The 17,182-nt window shown below is 54.0% G+C and overlaps 2 protein-coding genes and 1 long non-coding RNA gene across 3 annotated transcripts in view; 1 reads left to right on the top strand and 2 right to left on the bottom strand.

Annotated features, from left to right (window-relative positions):
- GPR25 (G protein-coupled receptor 25) lies at positions 2,840–4,258 on the bottom strand. The gene has a single exon (XM_021064502.1). The coding sequence runs from the start codon at positions 4,137–4,139 to the stop codon at positions 3,042–3,044; it is 1,098 nt and encodes a 365-aa protein (XP_020920161.1). The 5' UTR covers positions 4,140–4,258; the 3' UTR covers positions 2,840–3,041.
- Positions 8,918–14,559, top strand: LOC110255657. Its single transcript, XR_002336269.1, has 2 exons — positions 8,918–9,584; positions 12,470–14,559. It is a non-coding gene; the product is annotated as an uncharacterized LOC110255657 (long non-coding RNA).
- The window catches only part of CAMSAP2 (calmodulin regulated spectrin associated protein family member 2), an 84,866-nt gene continuing 80,976 nt past the window's right edge, over positions 13,293–17,182 (bottom strand). The window contains 2 exon segments of the mRNA XM_021064501.1: positions 13,293–16,240; positions 16,902–17,020. Coding sequence (XP_020920160.1) covers positions 15,935–16,240; positions 16,902–17,020 — 425 coding nt within the window. The 3' untranslated portion in view covers positions 13,293–15,934.

Below are 17,182 nucleotides of genomic sequence, written 5' to 3'. Positions count from 1 at the left end.
ACCATGAGGTTGTGGGTTCGGTCCCTGCCCTTGCTCAGTGGGTTAAAGATCCGGCGTTGCCGTGAGCTGTGGTGTAGGTGGCGTTGCCGTGAGCTGTGGTGTAGGTTGCAGACGAGGCTCGGATCCCTCATTGCTGTGGCTCTGGCGTAGGCCAGTGGCTACAGCTCCGTTTCGACCCCTAGCCTGGGAACCTCCATATGCCGCGGAAGCGGCCCAAGAAAAGCAAAAAGACAAAAAAAAAAAAAAAAAAAAAATGGATGAGCAATGAGGTCCTGCGGTACAGCGCCGGGAACTCTAGCCAGTCTCCTGGGATAGACCATGGTGAAAGACAACCAAAAAAAAAACGTATGTATGGCCAGGTCACTAGGCTATGCAACAGAAATTGGCATAACATTGCAAGGCGAGTGTACTTTAATTAAAAAAAAAAATGCACCAGCCTCCCTTTTACTCTTTACATGATTTCTTACTATTTTATAGGCAGGACCCCAAGGATCATTCCCTCCACAGGAGGTTAAGCATCCCCCCCGCCCCACAGCCCCCTCCCGCCCCCTTCCCTGAGTACTGGAGACACAGCATCAAGCCAAACAGACACACTCCATTTGAGCTCACATCCTGACCAGAGAGACAAACAACAAACACAGAGAGAAAACATGGCTAAAAAGAGACACCGAGGGTGCTTAAGACCCATGCCAGAAAAAGAAAACAGCAACATTTACCCGAAGGGCTGTGGTCCACGGGGTTTGCTTCAATGACAGGGATGCTGAGGACTGTTTTATAGCCTCCAGGCTTGAAGGGTGTGGGTAACACGAGCAATTTTGTTACCCTTTTCTCTTTTAATTTATCAGCATTTTCCAGTCTCCCGGCAACGGAGGAAAATGCTGAGTTTTGATAACTACTGGGGCTGGGGGTGGGGAGGGGGAGAAGCTTTCTTCCTGTCTGTCTTTAGGGAGCTCACGTTGTCAGCAGGTGGGGAGAAGCAAGGTGGCAGGAGACGAGCTGGGGGCTCTGCCAGAACAGCCCAGAAAGCTGAGGTCTCCAGCACCCCCACCACCACAGCAAAAAAAAAAAAATACCCTGAGGGGAGCTGGATCCCAAGGATCCTGAGGCTTTAAGTCTTGGCTTGGAATTATTGCCTTGCAATGGTGAGGCGAGGGAGGGCCTCAGTGGACCTGAGCTCTGGGGTATCAAAATGTCTGGGATGGGTCTTGCTGGCCTCGCTGACCGCAGGCTGCAAGGCTTCCTCCCTGCCAGGGTGGGAGGTGCCTGGGTGTGTTGTGTGTTTCTTCCTAGCTTGACCTGCTAGGGCAGGCTGACAGGCAGGCTCTATTCCAATGCCCCAATTGGGTGACGGAAGAGCAATTGGGTGGCACTAGACCAAGGGGAGGGCTGCCAAAGGGGGGCCCCAAGGGAGAACTTCTTTTTTTGTTTGGTTGGTTTTTTGTGTTTGGTTTTTTTTTTTTTTGGCTTTTTTTTTTTTGGCTTTTTAGGGCCACACCCATGGCCTATGGAGGTTCCCAGACTAGGGGTCCAATTGGAGCTACAGCGGCTGAACTACACCACAGCCACAGCAACACCAGATCGAAGCTGCATCTGTGACCTACATCAAAGCTCACAGCAATGGCCAACGCTGGATCCTTAACCCACTGAGCGAGGCCAAGGATTGAACCCTCAACCTCATGGTTCCTAATCGGATTCGTTTCCCTGAGCCAGAACGGGAGCTCCCCAGAGAGAATTTCTGAGTTCCTTTCCACACTGACAACCATTTTTTTAGGCTAAATCCTCTTAAAGTATAAACCTTGAATGTCCAGCTGCTCCAGGAATCCCAAAGGGTGTCACAGAGCCAGAAAATGGATACTCTTAAACATTTGTACCGGAGGGTCTTGAAACGTACAGGAGGAAACGTCCCACACTGGCTTGAGAGTCGCAATGACACATTTCCTCTTTGACGTGACACCTGCCTGGCAGATGCCCCCCCTTTTCTGTCTCTCTGTAACCTTTAAAATGGGAACTGTCCTTTAAAAGAAGAATAAACGAAGCACTGGCCTGAGGGCTCACTGTGCCCACAGTGGGGCGGCGAGCTCTCTTGGTCCCAGACTTCGTATCAAACCCGGAGCACCTGAGGTCAACCTCAACTCTTGGGTTGAGTTTTGTGTGACCCTGTGTTCGATTCACCTCCTGACTCTCACATCACCTCCCCTGCCCAAGTAAAGACAGACACAGCTGTGGGCCAGGCAGCAAAAGCATTTATTGAAAAAGGGGAACTCACAGAGGGGCCTGGTGTCCCGGCTGAGGGATGCAGAGACCCCCCAGTGCCTGGCGAGAGATTCCAGAACCCTCTGTCCAGAGGGATGGGGCAGGAGAGCTTCTGGGGTGAGTGGTGCTGCTTGCGGAGGTGGGGGTGAAGGGGTGGGGATATAAACCCAGGGCCTGGAGCTGGGAAATCACCAGGAGGAATGGCCTGGGGAGCCCCCAGCAAGGCTGGTTCCCGCGCTTTGATGAGCTTTGCAAATGAAGATCTGAACTGATGGTGAGTAATGATGCCAAGATCTCAGCCACCAAGGAGGGCTGCAGGTAGGAGGTCCCACATAGGATTTTCAGTGAGGGGCCAGAGGGTCTGACTGGGAGAAGATATTTCTCAGAAGGCAGAGGCGATTGTAGGGGTTGGAAGGGAGAGCCTGAGACAAGCAAGAGTGCTTCTGCGGGTCTGGCTGTGCTACCGCTGATGGTGCAGAGAAGGCAGGTCCACTCTCTTCTCCCGGATTTGGGGGACCCGCGGGTGCCCCCGCTGCCGTGGGCTCCATCGCACAAGCCTCTTATTGGGTTGCGGACAATTAGACCAGGCGCCACTGGGCAGAAGGAGAGAAGAGCTGGTCTCAGCCGCCTGGCTTGGGGAGGCTGGAAAAGCTGAGGTTCTGGGAGAGCTGGCAGTGCCGGCGGAGCAGCCTGGGGAGGCAGGTCCGGGAGGCAGGTCGGGGTGGGGGGTAGGGGCCGGCCCGTGTGGCTGCGCCTCCGGCTCCTCGGGGCTCCGCTGCTGCCCACAGCTACGCGACCGCCGCGGAAGTCAGGGCTCGGGGCCCCCAGCGGCCCTGGCTCCGGAACGGGGAGCTGTCGTCGCCAGAGAGCGAGGACGCCGAGCTGCTCCCGCGCGCCATGGAGTCGCCGCGCCCGCAGGCCCCGCGCCGCCGCAGCTGCGCGCGGAACGAGCGGTCCAGAAGCAGGTAGATGAGCGGGTTGGCGCAGCTGTTGACGAAGGCCAGGCAGGTGGCGACGGTGAGGCCCCAGCGCAGCGCCAGCAGCAGGGGGCAGGGCAGCGGCAGCGCGCCCAGGCGCGCCAGGTGGAAGACGGCGCGCAGGGCGCAGAAGGGCAGCCAGGAGCCCACGAAGGCGCCCTCGACGGCGAAGATGATGCGCAGAGAGCGGCTCCGGGCGCGGCCCATGTGCGGCGGCCCGCGCAGGCGGTGCAACACTCGGCAGTAGCAGACGACGGTGACGGCCAAGGGCAGCGCCAGGGTCAGCAGCAGCAGCAGCAGGCTCAGGCCCTGGAAAGCATCGGACGGCTCCTCGCCGCACTGGCTGCCTCCGCCCCCGGGCAGCGGCCGCAGCCCGCGGAAGGCCAGCGAGGGCAGGCCGGCCGCCAGTGCCGCGGCCCACACGCCGCCGCACGCGGCCAGTGCGCAGCGCCGGGTGCGCCAGGCGCGCGCGGCCAACGGGCGGCCCACGGCCAGGTAGCGGTCCACGCTGAGGCCGGCCAGCAGCAGGGCGCCCGCGCAGCGCGTGCCGGCCAGCGCGAAGCTGCTGAGCTTGCACAGGCCCTCGCCGAAGGGCCAGCGGCCTCCCCGCGCCGCCGCCGCGGCCCACAGCGGCAGCGTCAACACGAAGCACAGGTCAGCGGCCGCCAGGTGCAGCACGAAGGTGTCCACGAGCCGCCGCGGGCCGCGCCGCTCCACCAGCAGCCGCACCACGAAGGCGTTGCCCAGCAGGCCCACGCAGAAGGCCGCCAGGTAGAGCGCGGGGATGTAGGCGTAGCTGTAGGGCAGGTCCGGGGCCGCGCACACCTCCAGCTCCTCGGGGGCGCCCGACCCGGAGTAGTCCCAGAACGCCGGCGCCGGGCTGGAGCTCCAGGGCTCCGTGGGGCGCATGGCCAGCGAGGCCTGGGCAGACGCGGTGCCGAGCGAGCGGGCAAACGCGGTGCCAAGCGCGGGATGGCTCTTCACGGCCGGTGCCCAGCACCTCCCTTCCTGCCACCTCGACCGGAGCGACTGGGTGGGCAGGAAGGGGTGGGGGAGGAGGAGGTGGGGAGAGGGGGAGGAGGGGGAGAAGGGGGGGAGAAGGGGGGAAGGGGAGAAGGGGGGAAGGGCAGGCCCCTGTGGCGGAGACGTGGCTGAAGATTTGGGGCTGGCCTCCCGGGCAGGGCGGGCTTCCCAGCTCGGGGTAGGGTGGGTGGGGGGCCTTGGGGAAAAAGTCCTCAGGTCTGGGAGGTTGGCCTGTCCCTCCCTCCATCAGTCGCTGATGCCTCAGGGGTCTGACGCTGGTGCAGGAGGCTGGGAACGCCCCAATCCATCCCCATTCCCACTATCTCTCACCCCTGTTCATGCTGCTCCCCATCTCTGTGAGGAGACAGGACCCGGAGCTGTGCCAGCTGGGCACAGTAGATCGGGTGGGGGGAGCCTAAACCCCCCGGGGCCTACCTCCAGTCAGGCTCTAAGGGGTGTTGGCCTGCAGAGATGCCGGATTAAATGTCTCAGTCCAGAGCTCGGCTTTTCTGACCAGGGCAGGTTCTCGTGGAGCCAAAGGGAAAGGGTTTTAAGCTGAAGAGAGAGCGACAGCCTGTCTGGAAGAAAGCTGGAATTCAAATCCCAGCGGTTCCCTGACTCCCTCCATCCGCCAAAACCTTCCTGTGGAGCCACAGGCAGATGTGAGCTCAGTATGAAAGAGGACAGAAGATGCCTGACTCAGCACCTGAGGTCCCTCTCCGACATCTGGAGTCGGAAGTCAGGCCTCTCAAAGAAGAGTGAGCTGCCCTATGGGCTGAGAGGCAGGGGAGGGTTCAGGAGGGGGGTGGGGGTGCAGACTGGCCTTGAAGGAGCCGGTGGGCCCAAGGAGAGTTTGGAGGCGGGGTGCCCACTCTTCTTAAGTGGTCGTCCTCCCATGACTGCTGTTCCGGAACTGATGTGACAGTGTGTGTCATCACCAGGAATGAATGACCCCTTGGGCAACCTGGCGTTACAACTTTGAAGCGGATTAATTATCTGTTTTGTTTGATTCAGTCCTTAATAGCCTCACCATGTGGCAGGCACTGTTTGGGGTATCTCGAGAGCGACAGATGCCCGTTTTTTGACCTTGTGGGGGCAGTGTCACTGATTCAGCAGAGGAGCTAGATCCAGGTGCAGGATGCCTGTTCAAGGTCAGCCGTGCTGTCGTGTTAATGGTCCTTAGGGAGCTGGGAGGAGGGAGTAGCTGCTTCTGGATGGGAAGAGGGAGTCAGAACCTCTCCCGAGGTGGCTCCTGAGCTCGGCTCCAGAGAAGGGACTGAAGGGGGAATTAGAGCAGCAGGGTCCAGGTGGGAGGAGGTGGTGGGAGGGGATGCGGGAAAGGCAGTGGAGGACTCAGATGTCACCTGTAGGAGCCACTGGACATTTTGAGGAGGGCATACCCACCCCCCCATCTGCTCTGAGCAGGTCTGTGCAGAACCGTGGACGCAAGGAGGGGAGGCTGCAGCCAGGGCACCTGCTGTGGGCTGTTGTCATTGTTTGCGTTGGAACAGGGAGAGGGGGGAACCCAGGTGAGTGGCAGCGGGGCTAGGAGGAGAGGAGCCCTTCAAGAGAGAATGTAGCGTCGAGGGTCTCAGAGCAGGACTCAGGAGCCTGGGCAGCGGGTGGGTCGGGACCACGGAGAGGCTTGTGCGTGTTCCAGGTCCTGTTGATGTGAGGTGGGGAGGTGAAATAATTTAGAACCCAAACCAGGGCATTTCTGAGAATGAAATAGGTATTATTGTCATTAAGCTGTGCCCTAAACCTGGCCTGTTCTGGGGCAAACTGAGACATAGGGTTACCCTAGCTTACAGCCCCTCTGGTCCCTGGAGCTCCCCAGAGATGGAGTTTAAGGAGAGAAATATCTGTCCTGGGCCAGTTACAGGTTGGGGAGGCAGGCAAGAGACCAGGCCCAGGAGGGTGGACTCTGCCCGGTATCCACGGCATCCTGGCCCCAGGCTGGATTCCCCCCAAAGACCCCTGGGGCCTGGAACCCTGAGGGACTGCTGTCTGATCCTGAGGTGGCTGCAAGGATGCTCACGTTCCAGGAGGCCTGGAGGCTGCGGCCTCTTTCTCTGGAAGGTGGTGGTGGGGGGCTGTGATTCTGTGATTTTGCTTGGTGGTGGTGGTGGGGGGAACAGGCCAGTGATTCTGAAAGCTCCAGATGAATGCATGGAAACCGCCAGGTGAGGGAGAAGAATGGGGCGAGGGGGCCAAGAAGGGCAGAGGGGGCAAAGGGAAGCAGAAGTAGGTTGTTTATTAAAAAACACAGAGATGCTTGCTTCCTGGGGCTGTGGCCCGGTGTGCCAGGCGGGTTCTTTCTGCCAGGCCTGGGGGGTGGCCCTTTCTGCCCATCTCGGGACCCTGGAGCCTCGGGACCCTGTCGCCCCACCGTTACCAACTCCTAAGGTGAGGGGGGCTCGCCCCTCAATTGCTGTGACCCCCACGAGCCTGAGATCAGAGGACGCACTTCGATACCTAAATATCCAGCGCTTTGCACTAGATGGCTTCCAGGAGCAGATCTGATGTCTGGCTCTTCCTGGGCCGTGTATTTAAGCTCTTACCCCTCTCCTCCAGTGTTAATTTTTTTTTTTTTTTTGTACAGCTTAACTCTTTCGGAAACGTTTTGAAAATTCTACCTTGCCTCTTTTACCAGCACAGCCACAGGTGCATCGCAGAATGTGGACTAAGAACAGCCATCCTGGCCTTCCTGCAGCAACATGGTGGTGGCATTCTTTCCAACCGGGGAAGGACATTTTCAAAAGTAGAGAATTCACCTGCGATCCTGTTATGCTTAGGTTTCTCTGTTTTGTCCGCTTTCCATCTCAGATATTCTCCACGTATGTATTTTTTACACAATGGTTTCAGAGGCTTATGTGTAATCAGGATGTGCACAGTTTGAGTCTGCTTTTCTCACTTAGTGCAAATGCGCACTTTGCTAAGTTGCTTAATTTTCTAATCCCTTAATTTTGAATATTTAGGTGGTTGGTAGTATTTTTTTCTTTTCTTTTCTTTTTTTTTTTTTTTTTTTTTTTGCTGTTACAGAAATTTGTCCTAAATGCACTACAACCTTTTCTCACTGTTTTCAGGGCATAAATACCCTCGCGATGGTCAAAGGCTATGAAAATTTTCATAGTTTGATACAAATGCTTGCACTGAGCAGTAATTATCAGGCACTGAAGGAAGTCAGAGGTTCGTTGCAATCTGGTTAGAGATATTCATCAGTAAAAATGTATTTTTCCACTTCGCTAGATTATGAGATGAAATGGTACCTCATTTTAATTTACATTTCCTTGAAAACAGTAAGATCGGAAATCTTTCCAAATGTAATTCCTCTTATGTAAACTGCCTAATTAATATAGCCTTCAGATATTGAGCTATTATTTTATATTTCTTTTTTTTTTTTTTTTGTCTTTTTGTCTTTTAGGGCCTCACCCACAGCATATGGACATTCCCAGGCTAGGGGTCTAATTGGAGCTGTAGCCGCTGGCCTACACCACAGCCACAGCAACGTGGGATCTGAGCTGTCTGCGACCTACACCGCAGCCCACAGCAATGCTGGATCCTTAACCCACTGAGTGAGGCCAGGGATCGAACCCGAGTCCTCATGGATGCTAGTCGGGTTTGCTGAGCCACGACGGGAACTCCTATTTTATATTTCTTATTAATTTGTATGAACGATTCATCCTTGTCACAATTGCTTCAAATATTTTTCCACTCTTCTAGCTATTTTTAATTTTTGGTTTTACATTTTCATAGTCAAATTTGTTGGTCCTAGCAAGTTTCAGGGTTTAGAATGTTACTTTCTTCTTTCTAAAAACATCCAATTCTATTCTTGTTAAAATTCTGTATCCTCCTTTTAAATCCACCTAGAGTGTAATCTTTTTATTTATTTATTAAAAAAATTTTTTTCTTGTCTTTTTAGGGCCATACTCAAGGCATATGGAGGTTCCCAGGCTAGGGGTCCATTCAGAGCCGTAGCCACCAGTCTACACCACAGCCACAGCTATAGCAACACGGGATCTGCGCTGCATCTGTGATCTACACCACAGCTCATGGCAATGCCAGATCCTTAACCCACTGAGTGAGGCCAGGGATGGAACCCACTTCCTCACGGATACTAGTTGGGTTCATTACTGCTAAGCCACGATAGCAACTCCCTAGAGTGTAATCTTTTTTCCTCCAGATTTCTGTCGAACTTTCTCAACATCATTAAATTAAAAAACATTTTTTAAAACACCCCACAGTGTACTGATGTTGAATTCATAATGTACCCGCTTCTGGCCAGTGAGCAAAGGGGTCAGATGGTTGTGTGAGAGTCTGGCCTCCACGTCAGCTTTGTGACCTGACCATCGGGCACTGCTGGGCTCTGGTTCCCACATCTTAGGGCGAGTGGGTTTAGAGAGAGCACTGGGGAAGGGCCCCCCCACTCCCTGTGGGGTCTGAGCAGGGCTCCAGTGCCCCTCCCCCACTGGCTCCTTTGCACATAGTGGGTGGTGGGTGATGGTTTGGAGGGGCTCTGGGAACCACCAAGAGGTCCTGGCCATCTGGCATCTCCTAGACTTGGTCACTGCAGGTCCCTGGGCCTGGATCAGGGGGCTTCTGCTGCAGATGCTGACGGGGGGGAGGGGGGGGCAAGGCACAGGCAGGGGCATCCATGGGGGTTAACGGGTGGCCACTGAGTCCTCTGCCCGCTGTCCCCAGGCTCTGGATGATGGGGAGCTGGCATCAGGGAGCCCCCGGTTTTACTCAGTGACTGGCTGGCTGGTACCAGGGTGGGCTTCTCAGACCACACACCTGAGCCTACCGTGTGCATGTGTGTATGTGTGCATGGGCATGTGCATGCATGTGCATGGGCGGGGTGGAGATAGGTGTCGGGGGAGGCAGGCAGCAGCCCCCCTCCCTGCCTGCAGCCTCTCCACCCAAGGGGCAGGCAGACATCAGGGAGGGGGCCCCACCCTGGATGCCAGGGCCGAGCAGAGGGTTTCAGGACTAAATCCGGCGGCTGGGAGAGGGCATCAGCGTCCCGCCTGCACCGCGGTGACTCAGAGTGAGATCCTGGCAGTTGTGAACCGGCTCAGGGCTGCGCCCTCACAGGGCACTCCGGGTGGGGGAGGGGAAGAGGGCCGCTTTCAAGGAAAGCGAGACTCCCACGGCCAGGCCACCATCGTCGCAGGGGAAGACAGACAGGTCAGAGACCTGGCCGACAAGGGAAGTCCCTCCGTTTGGAAAGGAAGTCACAGCTCCCTTCGTACTGACTGCTCTGCCCATACAAGCGGCTCAAGTGGACCTGCCATGCGTTTTCAGTGACTTCACAGAAAGCCGCTGTGCAAGGTGGGGCCGGGGGGGGGGGGCTGGTTATTTGCAGCAGGAATTCGGGGGTGGGGGGAGCAGGCCCTCTTGGTGCTGCAACCCTGCCCTTCCCGCCCCCCCATCCTGCCCTTCCCCCGACCCTGCCCTCCCCCATCCTGCCCACCTCCCCCTTTCCACCTGACCATGCCCTTCCCCCAACCCAGCCCTACCCCCATCCTGCCCTTTCCCCTGCCCTGTCCTTCTCCAATCCTGCCCTTCCCCCACCTGTCCTCCTCCCCAATCCTGCCCTTCCCCCCTAATCCTGCCCTTCCCCCAACCCTGCCCTTCCTACCCCCCATCTGGCCATTCCCCCCCCTTCTACCTGACCATGCCCTCCTTCCCCAACCCCCGCCCTTCCCCCCTCCTCATACTCTTCCCGAGTCCTTCCCCCTACCCTGCCCTTCCCACCCCACCACCCTTGCCCACGCCCCCCCATCCTGCCCCTCACACCCTCACCCTGCAGAGGCCACATCTGTCAGATAGCCTAAGACAGGAAAGCCCCCAAGTAATCAGAGAGAATGGGTTTTAGCATCAGTCACTGCCGTGTCCTGCCCCGGGGGGAGGGCAGCACACAGGGGCCCTCGCGAGAAGAGGGGGCATGGGGGCACATGAAAAGCTGCGGAAGTCCTTCAGAGGCCCCAGTGCAGAGGTTACCCCCCCCCACCCCCGCCTCCCCTCCACCCTGACCTTGCACCTCAAAGAAAAACCCAGGAGCCGTGAAGTAAGTGAGCCCCGCTCACAGCTGCCCGTCCCCACATTCGCCCCCACATTCACCGGGCCATGGTGCCTGGGGGGGATGTGGCCCTGCATGGGGAACTTGAGAGAGACAGAGACAGAGAGTGCGAGGGACCTGGAGGCCGGGTGGGGGGGGAGCTGTATGACGGGGAGTCTGGGTTGGATGAGGAAGGAGGAGGCTTGTCGGGAGGGAGCTGGTCTCTGGGCAGCTTAGCTGAGGGTGGCTGTGAACATCCAGGTAAAGGTGGGAATCGTGGTGAGACGCACAGGTCCGTCGGAGGCCTTCAGGGTTGGAGGCCCTGAAGGGCAGCGGAGCCTCAAGACAGGGCCCCAACTTGGGGGAAGGACAGGGCCCGGAGAGGCAGGAAGGCACTGGGAAGTGGCCGTGATCGGCAGGTGCCCTGGGGCCCGGGGAACTGCGTGTGTGTGTGTGTGTGTGTGTGTGTGTGTGTGTGTGTGTGTGTGTGAGAGAGAGAGAGAGAGAGAGAGAGAACCAGAGGGGGTCAGGCCAGGAAAGCCACATTGGGCTCACAAGCAGCAGGAAAGTGGGGGTGGCCCAGGACAAACCAGACTGAGCTGGGTCCGAATCTGGGTGCCTGCCTGCACAGACCCGCTTGGCACAGTAGCTGACCACCGCTGTGTGGAGCCCAGTGTAGGCTAAGGAGTCCAAGCATAAACCCCCAAAGTGCCCCCCGCACACCCTGCACTGCACCTCCACGTCTGGTGGATGCGCCACGGAGCAGCCGCCTCTGGCTCGGAGTCAAAAGGAGGCAGTTACACACAGCGCCCTTGCTGAACTGCTGTGATCGGCAAGCAGGCTCTAAGGCCAAAGGGCGTCTCTGCAGCTCACAACCCAGGTCTGAGGATAACCTAAGGTCCTGGCTGATAACCTAAGAGAGTCTTCTGTTCCCTATGGAGTCGGCTTTTATACAACATGCTCAGCGAATAAAAGCGGTTTCCTGCCCAGGACTTTCAGTCCTCACCTCATCATAGCAGAGGCTCCATCCATTGTCTTAAAACTCTAACCGCACCGCCTCTGGATAGCAGTTCCCCGAGGGACAGTCAGCAGTAAGAGCCTCGCGCCCAGCGACTGTTAATTAGTTATTAGCAGGATCAGTTTCTTCCCAGCACACCTGCAATCCCTCCACTGCTCATCCTGTGGATCCTGGGAGCAGGCCAGCCTGGTTTTAGCTGCTGCTGCCGTGTGGGTAGAGAATCAGGCGAGAAGGAACTCCACTTCGACGGCAAGTGCTATTTTCCCTCGGCGAACGTGCTGTCCGCCAGCACAGCTGTCAGACTTCATCCCACAGCAACTTCAGCGGCGGGACCCGGGGCCGGTGGCACCGGGAAGGGACCTGCAACCTGTAGGCTTGCCACTCCAGCTGTGCCACTGCCCCTTTCAGCTCTGTGTCCCCGATGCAGTCACTCACCCCATCACCCTGGTCTGTAAAGGGCTCGCCTCGTCACAGAAAGCCCATCAGAGCCTCTTACATCACGAGGTAACATGACAGCAGGTCCCTTGTTCAGACATGCGCACCCGCAAGGGTGAATAAGTGGGTGGGGCCAGGACCCCTGCAGCTGAGAGCAGTCACTGACGTCTGGTCCTGGAGCCTGTGACCTGTCCCCCCCTTCAGCAGGGGGGATGGAGGGGGAGGGTCGCAGCCCCCGAAGGAGCAGATCCAGATAAGTTGGAGCAGGATGAAATACCTCAGCGGCTGAGGGGCCACGGTGGCTCTGCCTCCAGCATTAAAAAAAAAAAAAAAACCTGGAGTTTCCGTTGTGGCTCAGTGGTTAACGAATCTGACTAGGAACCCTGAGGTTGCAGGTTCGGTCCCCACCCTTGCTCAGTGGGTTAAGGATCGGGCGTTGCCGTGAGCTGTGGTGTAGGTTGCAGACGCGGCTCGGATCTCGCGTTGCTGTGGCTCTGGCATAGGCCAGTGGCTACGGCTCCAATTAGACCCCTAGCCGGGGAATCTCCATATGCCTCAGGAGTGGCCCTAGAAAAAAAGGCAAAAAGACAAAAAAAAAAAAAAAAAAGGAAAACCTCAGTGGGTCTTAAAACATTTAATTTCCTTTATCCTCCCCAATGGAAAGTAAAATATGTTTTTTTTCTTTCTTTCTGACATACCCAGGGGTGGAGGTGGTAGTCACGGACACTGCAGGGATGGTAAGCACGAAACAAGCCTGTCGGAGGTGCGGGAGGCCCATGGGCCCCGGGTGCCAAGAGCAGGTGATGCAGAGACTCTAGACCCCGTGTGACGGCAGCTGGCAGAGACCCTCAATGACAGATGTAAGTAACTTCTCATTTGTCTAAGAGCAGACCTGCCATTTTAAGGAGACTGTCTTTCAAGCATCCGTGACTTCGAAGGGATGACAGAACCGCCAGCTCACCGCACAGGTGTCTGTGCAACGCCCGGCCCAGGGTCACAGCCCGACAGCGGTTTCCTTTACTGTTCTGCCCTGTGCTGCACGCTCCCGTCACAGGGCCGCAACTGCAGAGACTTCTTCGGGTACAGAATTAGGTAGGAAGACTTTGGGGGTGGTGGTAAACTTTTTAGATTTTTGCTTTTTCAACTTCTCTCGTCTGAATGGGGAACATCAGCAAAATCAAAGTGAAACTGACAGAAAGCAGGTCGGAGGTGGCTCCCATCAACTCCAAAGGCAGGGAGGCTTCCTCCTGCTGCCCTTCAACGACTAATTCACCGAAAGAGAGTGAAGCGACAAGGACAAAGTTAACGTAAGATGAGCACAAGCATTTGAACGCCATCACGCAGACCGTCTGAGCCGGACACAGAAGCTTCAGGCTTTTTAACACCGCCTCAGTCAGGATTCCGGTGATGTCTTGACTCTTGGGAATATTGAATTGTTCAACTTCAACAGAGGTAAAGAGGTAGGACAACCACACAAATAACATCACTCAAACTCTATTTTCTTCAAGAAACAGAAAAGGAATCATTTGGTGCCATGCTTTTATTCATGAAAGGGGAACCACCACACGGTACCAGGAAATAGCAAATCTGACGGTATTTTACAGCATAGCATCTTAAAAAACCGGTAAGCAATGCTCTGGAGTGGCCGGTAAGCAAACCATACGCTGGACATCGCCCAGAGTGTCCATGAAACCACACTGAAAAAGCTGGATCTGGCTTGAAACAGCCAAATAAAAACTGTAACAGTCATTCTCGAACAAAACTGAAAAGCCGAGAGGAAGGAAAAGCTTTCCAAAGCTGCATCAGACAGCAAACTCTGACGGGCCGCACTGGTGACCAGGACAGATATTTGGCAAACAAACGGAAAAAATGACCCCTAATACTCTGACCTCCAGGGATGAGAAGCACCAGTGTGTTTCAGGAAGGTGGATGAAAAAAGCTCCAGACTTCATGAAAGAGCATAATTTTCATTTACATAATTTCCCAAACATAATTTTTTTAAAAAAAATCTGCAGACTTCAAGAAATACATCCCTAGTCCTTCTGCAGGAATAAAGCAAAATATTATACCGACAGCCTTGAACTATTGTGGCAATAGTCACAGTCCACCTTTAGACATTTAAGGACGTTCGCCTTTGGACACACGTGACTTGAGGAACAAGGGGGGGGGGGTCCTGTCTGGTTTTACTCGGTTCCTCTGTTGTCTTGCATCCAATTAAAAAAAAAAAAAAAGTAATGGCCAGGAAACCGCAAAGAAGAGTGCTTTGGGGGGGGGAAGACTTGATGGGTTGAAAAGAACAAACTGAGGAACGTCCACTGCTTGTTAATTCTGATTGTTAGTTACCACGTTTGGATTAGAGTCACGTACGGTTCTTCGTCGGGCAAGCGAAGCCTGTGTTCCATCACCATTTCCTCCAACCGTGACAGCGACGGTGGCCCGAAAGGCGAGACGCGCGCGCACCGCCCAGGTGGGGTCTTTAGATTCTATACACAGTGTGGATACACTTAAAATAGGAGAGTTACACATCCTGATCTCTTACATGCAAACAGTAGGATCACAAATCATTTGGAGCTACACATGTATCTTGCACAGGTACTGGAGAAAAATCTGTAAAAAAAAAAAAATTTTTTTTTACAGTTTTAACAAATATACATAAATATAAGAACATAAATTACAGTAAAATATTGACAGCATTTGAGAGAAGGTGGGTAACCCAGACACACTGATGCCTAAAAGGCCTTTTAATGACAGAAAAGTACAGCGGAGGGACATCTCATTCCTACTTTTTTTTTAAAATAAGTAAATACATCATATGAGATATTAGGTCTTTCTCTAAACAACTCGGTTAGAGAAATGTATATATTTTAGTCTCTACTTCCCGCGAAAGAAAACAAACGACGCATCTCTGATATGACATAATACTGTCTTTCCCTCTAAGTTTACACAGTTGTCACAACACTGAAACATAACAGGGTCACATGATCATTCAAGTCTTTTCCTGAGAATGAAGTTTTTCCCCAACTAACCCTCTGGTACACATCGTTCAAGGAACACCGATCACTCCTGGAGAGAAGATTTCAAGTGTGTACTTAATCTAAGCGGTCCCACTTGAAAAGGATAAAAAAAGAAGAGGAACTCAATATTTAAGTAAAATAATGTGAAGCTATTTTAAAATTAAAATGTAGCCCTTTGTACATGTTTAAAAATTCTAAATATAATTTTGCTATCCGTTATAAATATAATGTAAAGACCTCTTGAGAACTTGTGGCAGGAAGTCTGAGATCTTCCGATTCAAAGACTCCGCTCAAAGTGTCATTCACTTCTGCCAGCTTATAAAGTGACATTATTCAAAAGAGACAGAAAGCCTTTTTTGTTAAGAGAACAATCTAAATTATTCTGAGTTGGCCAGAAGTGGTGTCAAAACAGCACTGATTTGATCAGCACCCTCTTTGAAGTGTCTTCTTGGTTCAGCTCGTATGGTTTAATAAGCAAACCTATAGCAGCTCTTCACAACGCCTCCTTTCACCCACAGAGGAACCTTAACACTTGAGGGGATAATAAATACACGGTCGTTAATACTTAGCAGAGGAACTCCGGCAAAGGCTCTAACACCATTAAAACCCGACGGGTCCCTGTACAATGAAACACTAGTGTTCTCAGCATCGTCAGGAAGACGGAGCTGCCTCTGCCTGAGGCCCACTTCCTACTCTCATGATCACCACAGGAAACAAAAACACAAAGGTGTCTTGGAACAAGCCCCCGGGGAGAAAAATAGCAAAGTAAACCACCTGAAGACAAGCATGTATGTTAAAAAGTTAAAATAAAAATAAACAAACAAACAAACAAACAAAAGGCAACAAGAAAAACACATCATCCGTCATCGTAGCCGTATTTCAACCCTCAGTCCAAGTAGTGTCCACGAGAAGTCGGAGCATCAGCGGGTCCAGAGCCGGGCAGACGTGCCTCCCCGCTGGCCCTCGGCCCCCTCTGGGGTGCCCGCCGCGCTCCACAGGGACGCCACATTCCAGTTGTCATGACAACGGAGCCGGGTGTCCAGTTTCAATGGTACAAGTCTGTTGGCAACTAGAAAGGTTTTCTACAGGCAGGAAAGATGAAGTGCAAATTCACGGCGAGTGTTCTGAAGCAGGTCCCTCCCCGCGGCGGCGCCTAGGCTTTGGTGGGGAGCAGTTTCTTGGGCGTCACGGGCCTCTTGCTCTGCCACAGGTGGCTGTGGATGGTGATGGCATCGACGCTGGCGGATAATGTTTTAGCAGGTATGTGGCTAAACTGTTTCCGGTCAGAATTATACTTGTAAAGCCCCTCGATCATCTTTTTCGTGATGGATTTGGGGCCTATCCCAGTCAGCTTATTAATTTCTTCAGTTTCTGGGCAGTAAGTATACAAAGACCTGAACTGGCAGCCTGAGTCCCGGAACAAGATCAGGAAATTGTTGGCATCTGACTTCTCCATTTCCTTTAGGATAAGAAACAAAAATGAAACACTGAGAAGCCCTGGACGTGGTGCTGATTACAGCTTACACAACTGGTAACACGTTTCTCGGTCAACTTTATGACATGTCATTCAAAATATAATGTTTTTTTCTTTATGTCTGCACCTACGGCGTATGGAAGTTCCCGGGCCAGGGACTGAATCTGACCCACACCACAGAGATCCTTTAATCCCACGCACCGGGCCAGGATTGAACCCACACCTCCACAGTGACCCCTGCTGTGGTCCGATTCTTAACCCACTGCACCACAGTGGGAACTCCTAATATATACATACATTCTTCATAATTAAAATGAGATGCACATCACACAAGCACGGCGCACCGGGATGGAAAGGGTGTGCCAACGCCTTGCCACTGAGGTTCCCGGTGGCTCAGTGTGGACATTATAATCCTGGAGGAACTTAAAAAAAGACCTGAAGGATCTGCTCAATCCTGGTCTTAGGAAACTGTCTCGACCACTAACCACCAGGCAGGGATGACCTCCTTTGCGAGAGAGCGTCACCTGACACCGGCGGGTTATGTGATCTGCAAGCGTATGTTATTATTTAAGTCTGCGCTGCGTCTTTAAGGACTCCTGCAACTTTCCCGCGTTCCCAAAAGCAGCTTTCATACAAACGCGCTCACCTCCAGTATTTTCTTCTTCTGACCTTCGTTGACTTTCCCAGCCAAACAGCAATGGGCTAAAGCATTCTGAATGATGTGCTTATTGGACTTCGCACTGGGTTCTTTGTAGAGCTTTGGTCCTATGGACAGAACGTCATATCGTCATGCAAGTAACACTCCCGAGTCAGAAACCCTGCTGTTTCTTTCTTTCTTTCTTTTTTTGCCTTTTTAGGGCCACACCCGTGGCATATGGAGGTTCCCAGGCTAGGGGTCTCATTGGAGCTGCAGCCGCCGGCCTACGC

Source organism: Sus scrofa, chromosome 10 (assembly GCF_000003025.6).
Source record: "Sus scrofa isolate TJ Tabasco breed Duroc chromosome 10, Sscrofa11.1, whole genome shotgun sequence".
NCBI classification, from domain to species: domain Eukaryota; kingdom Metazoa; phylum Chordata; class Mammalia; order Artiodactyla; family Suidae; genus Sus; species Sus scrofa.
The sequence above is the reverse complement of the archived record's forward strand: the minus strand, read 5'-3'. Positions and strand labels throughout refer to the sequence as shown.

Excerpts from the sequence above, each read along its gene's own strand:
- GPR25 (XM_021064502.1), bottom strand. The coding sequence starts at position 4,139 with ATGCGCCCCACGGAGCCCTGGAGCTCCAGCCCGGCGCCGGCGTTCTGG.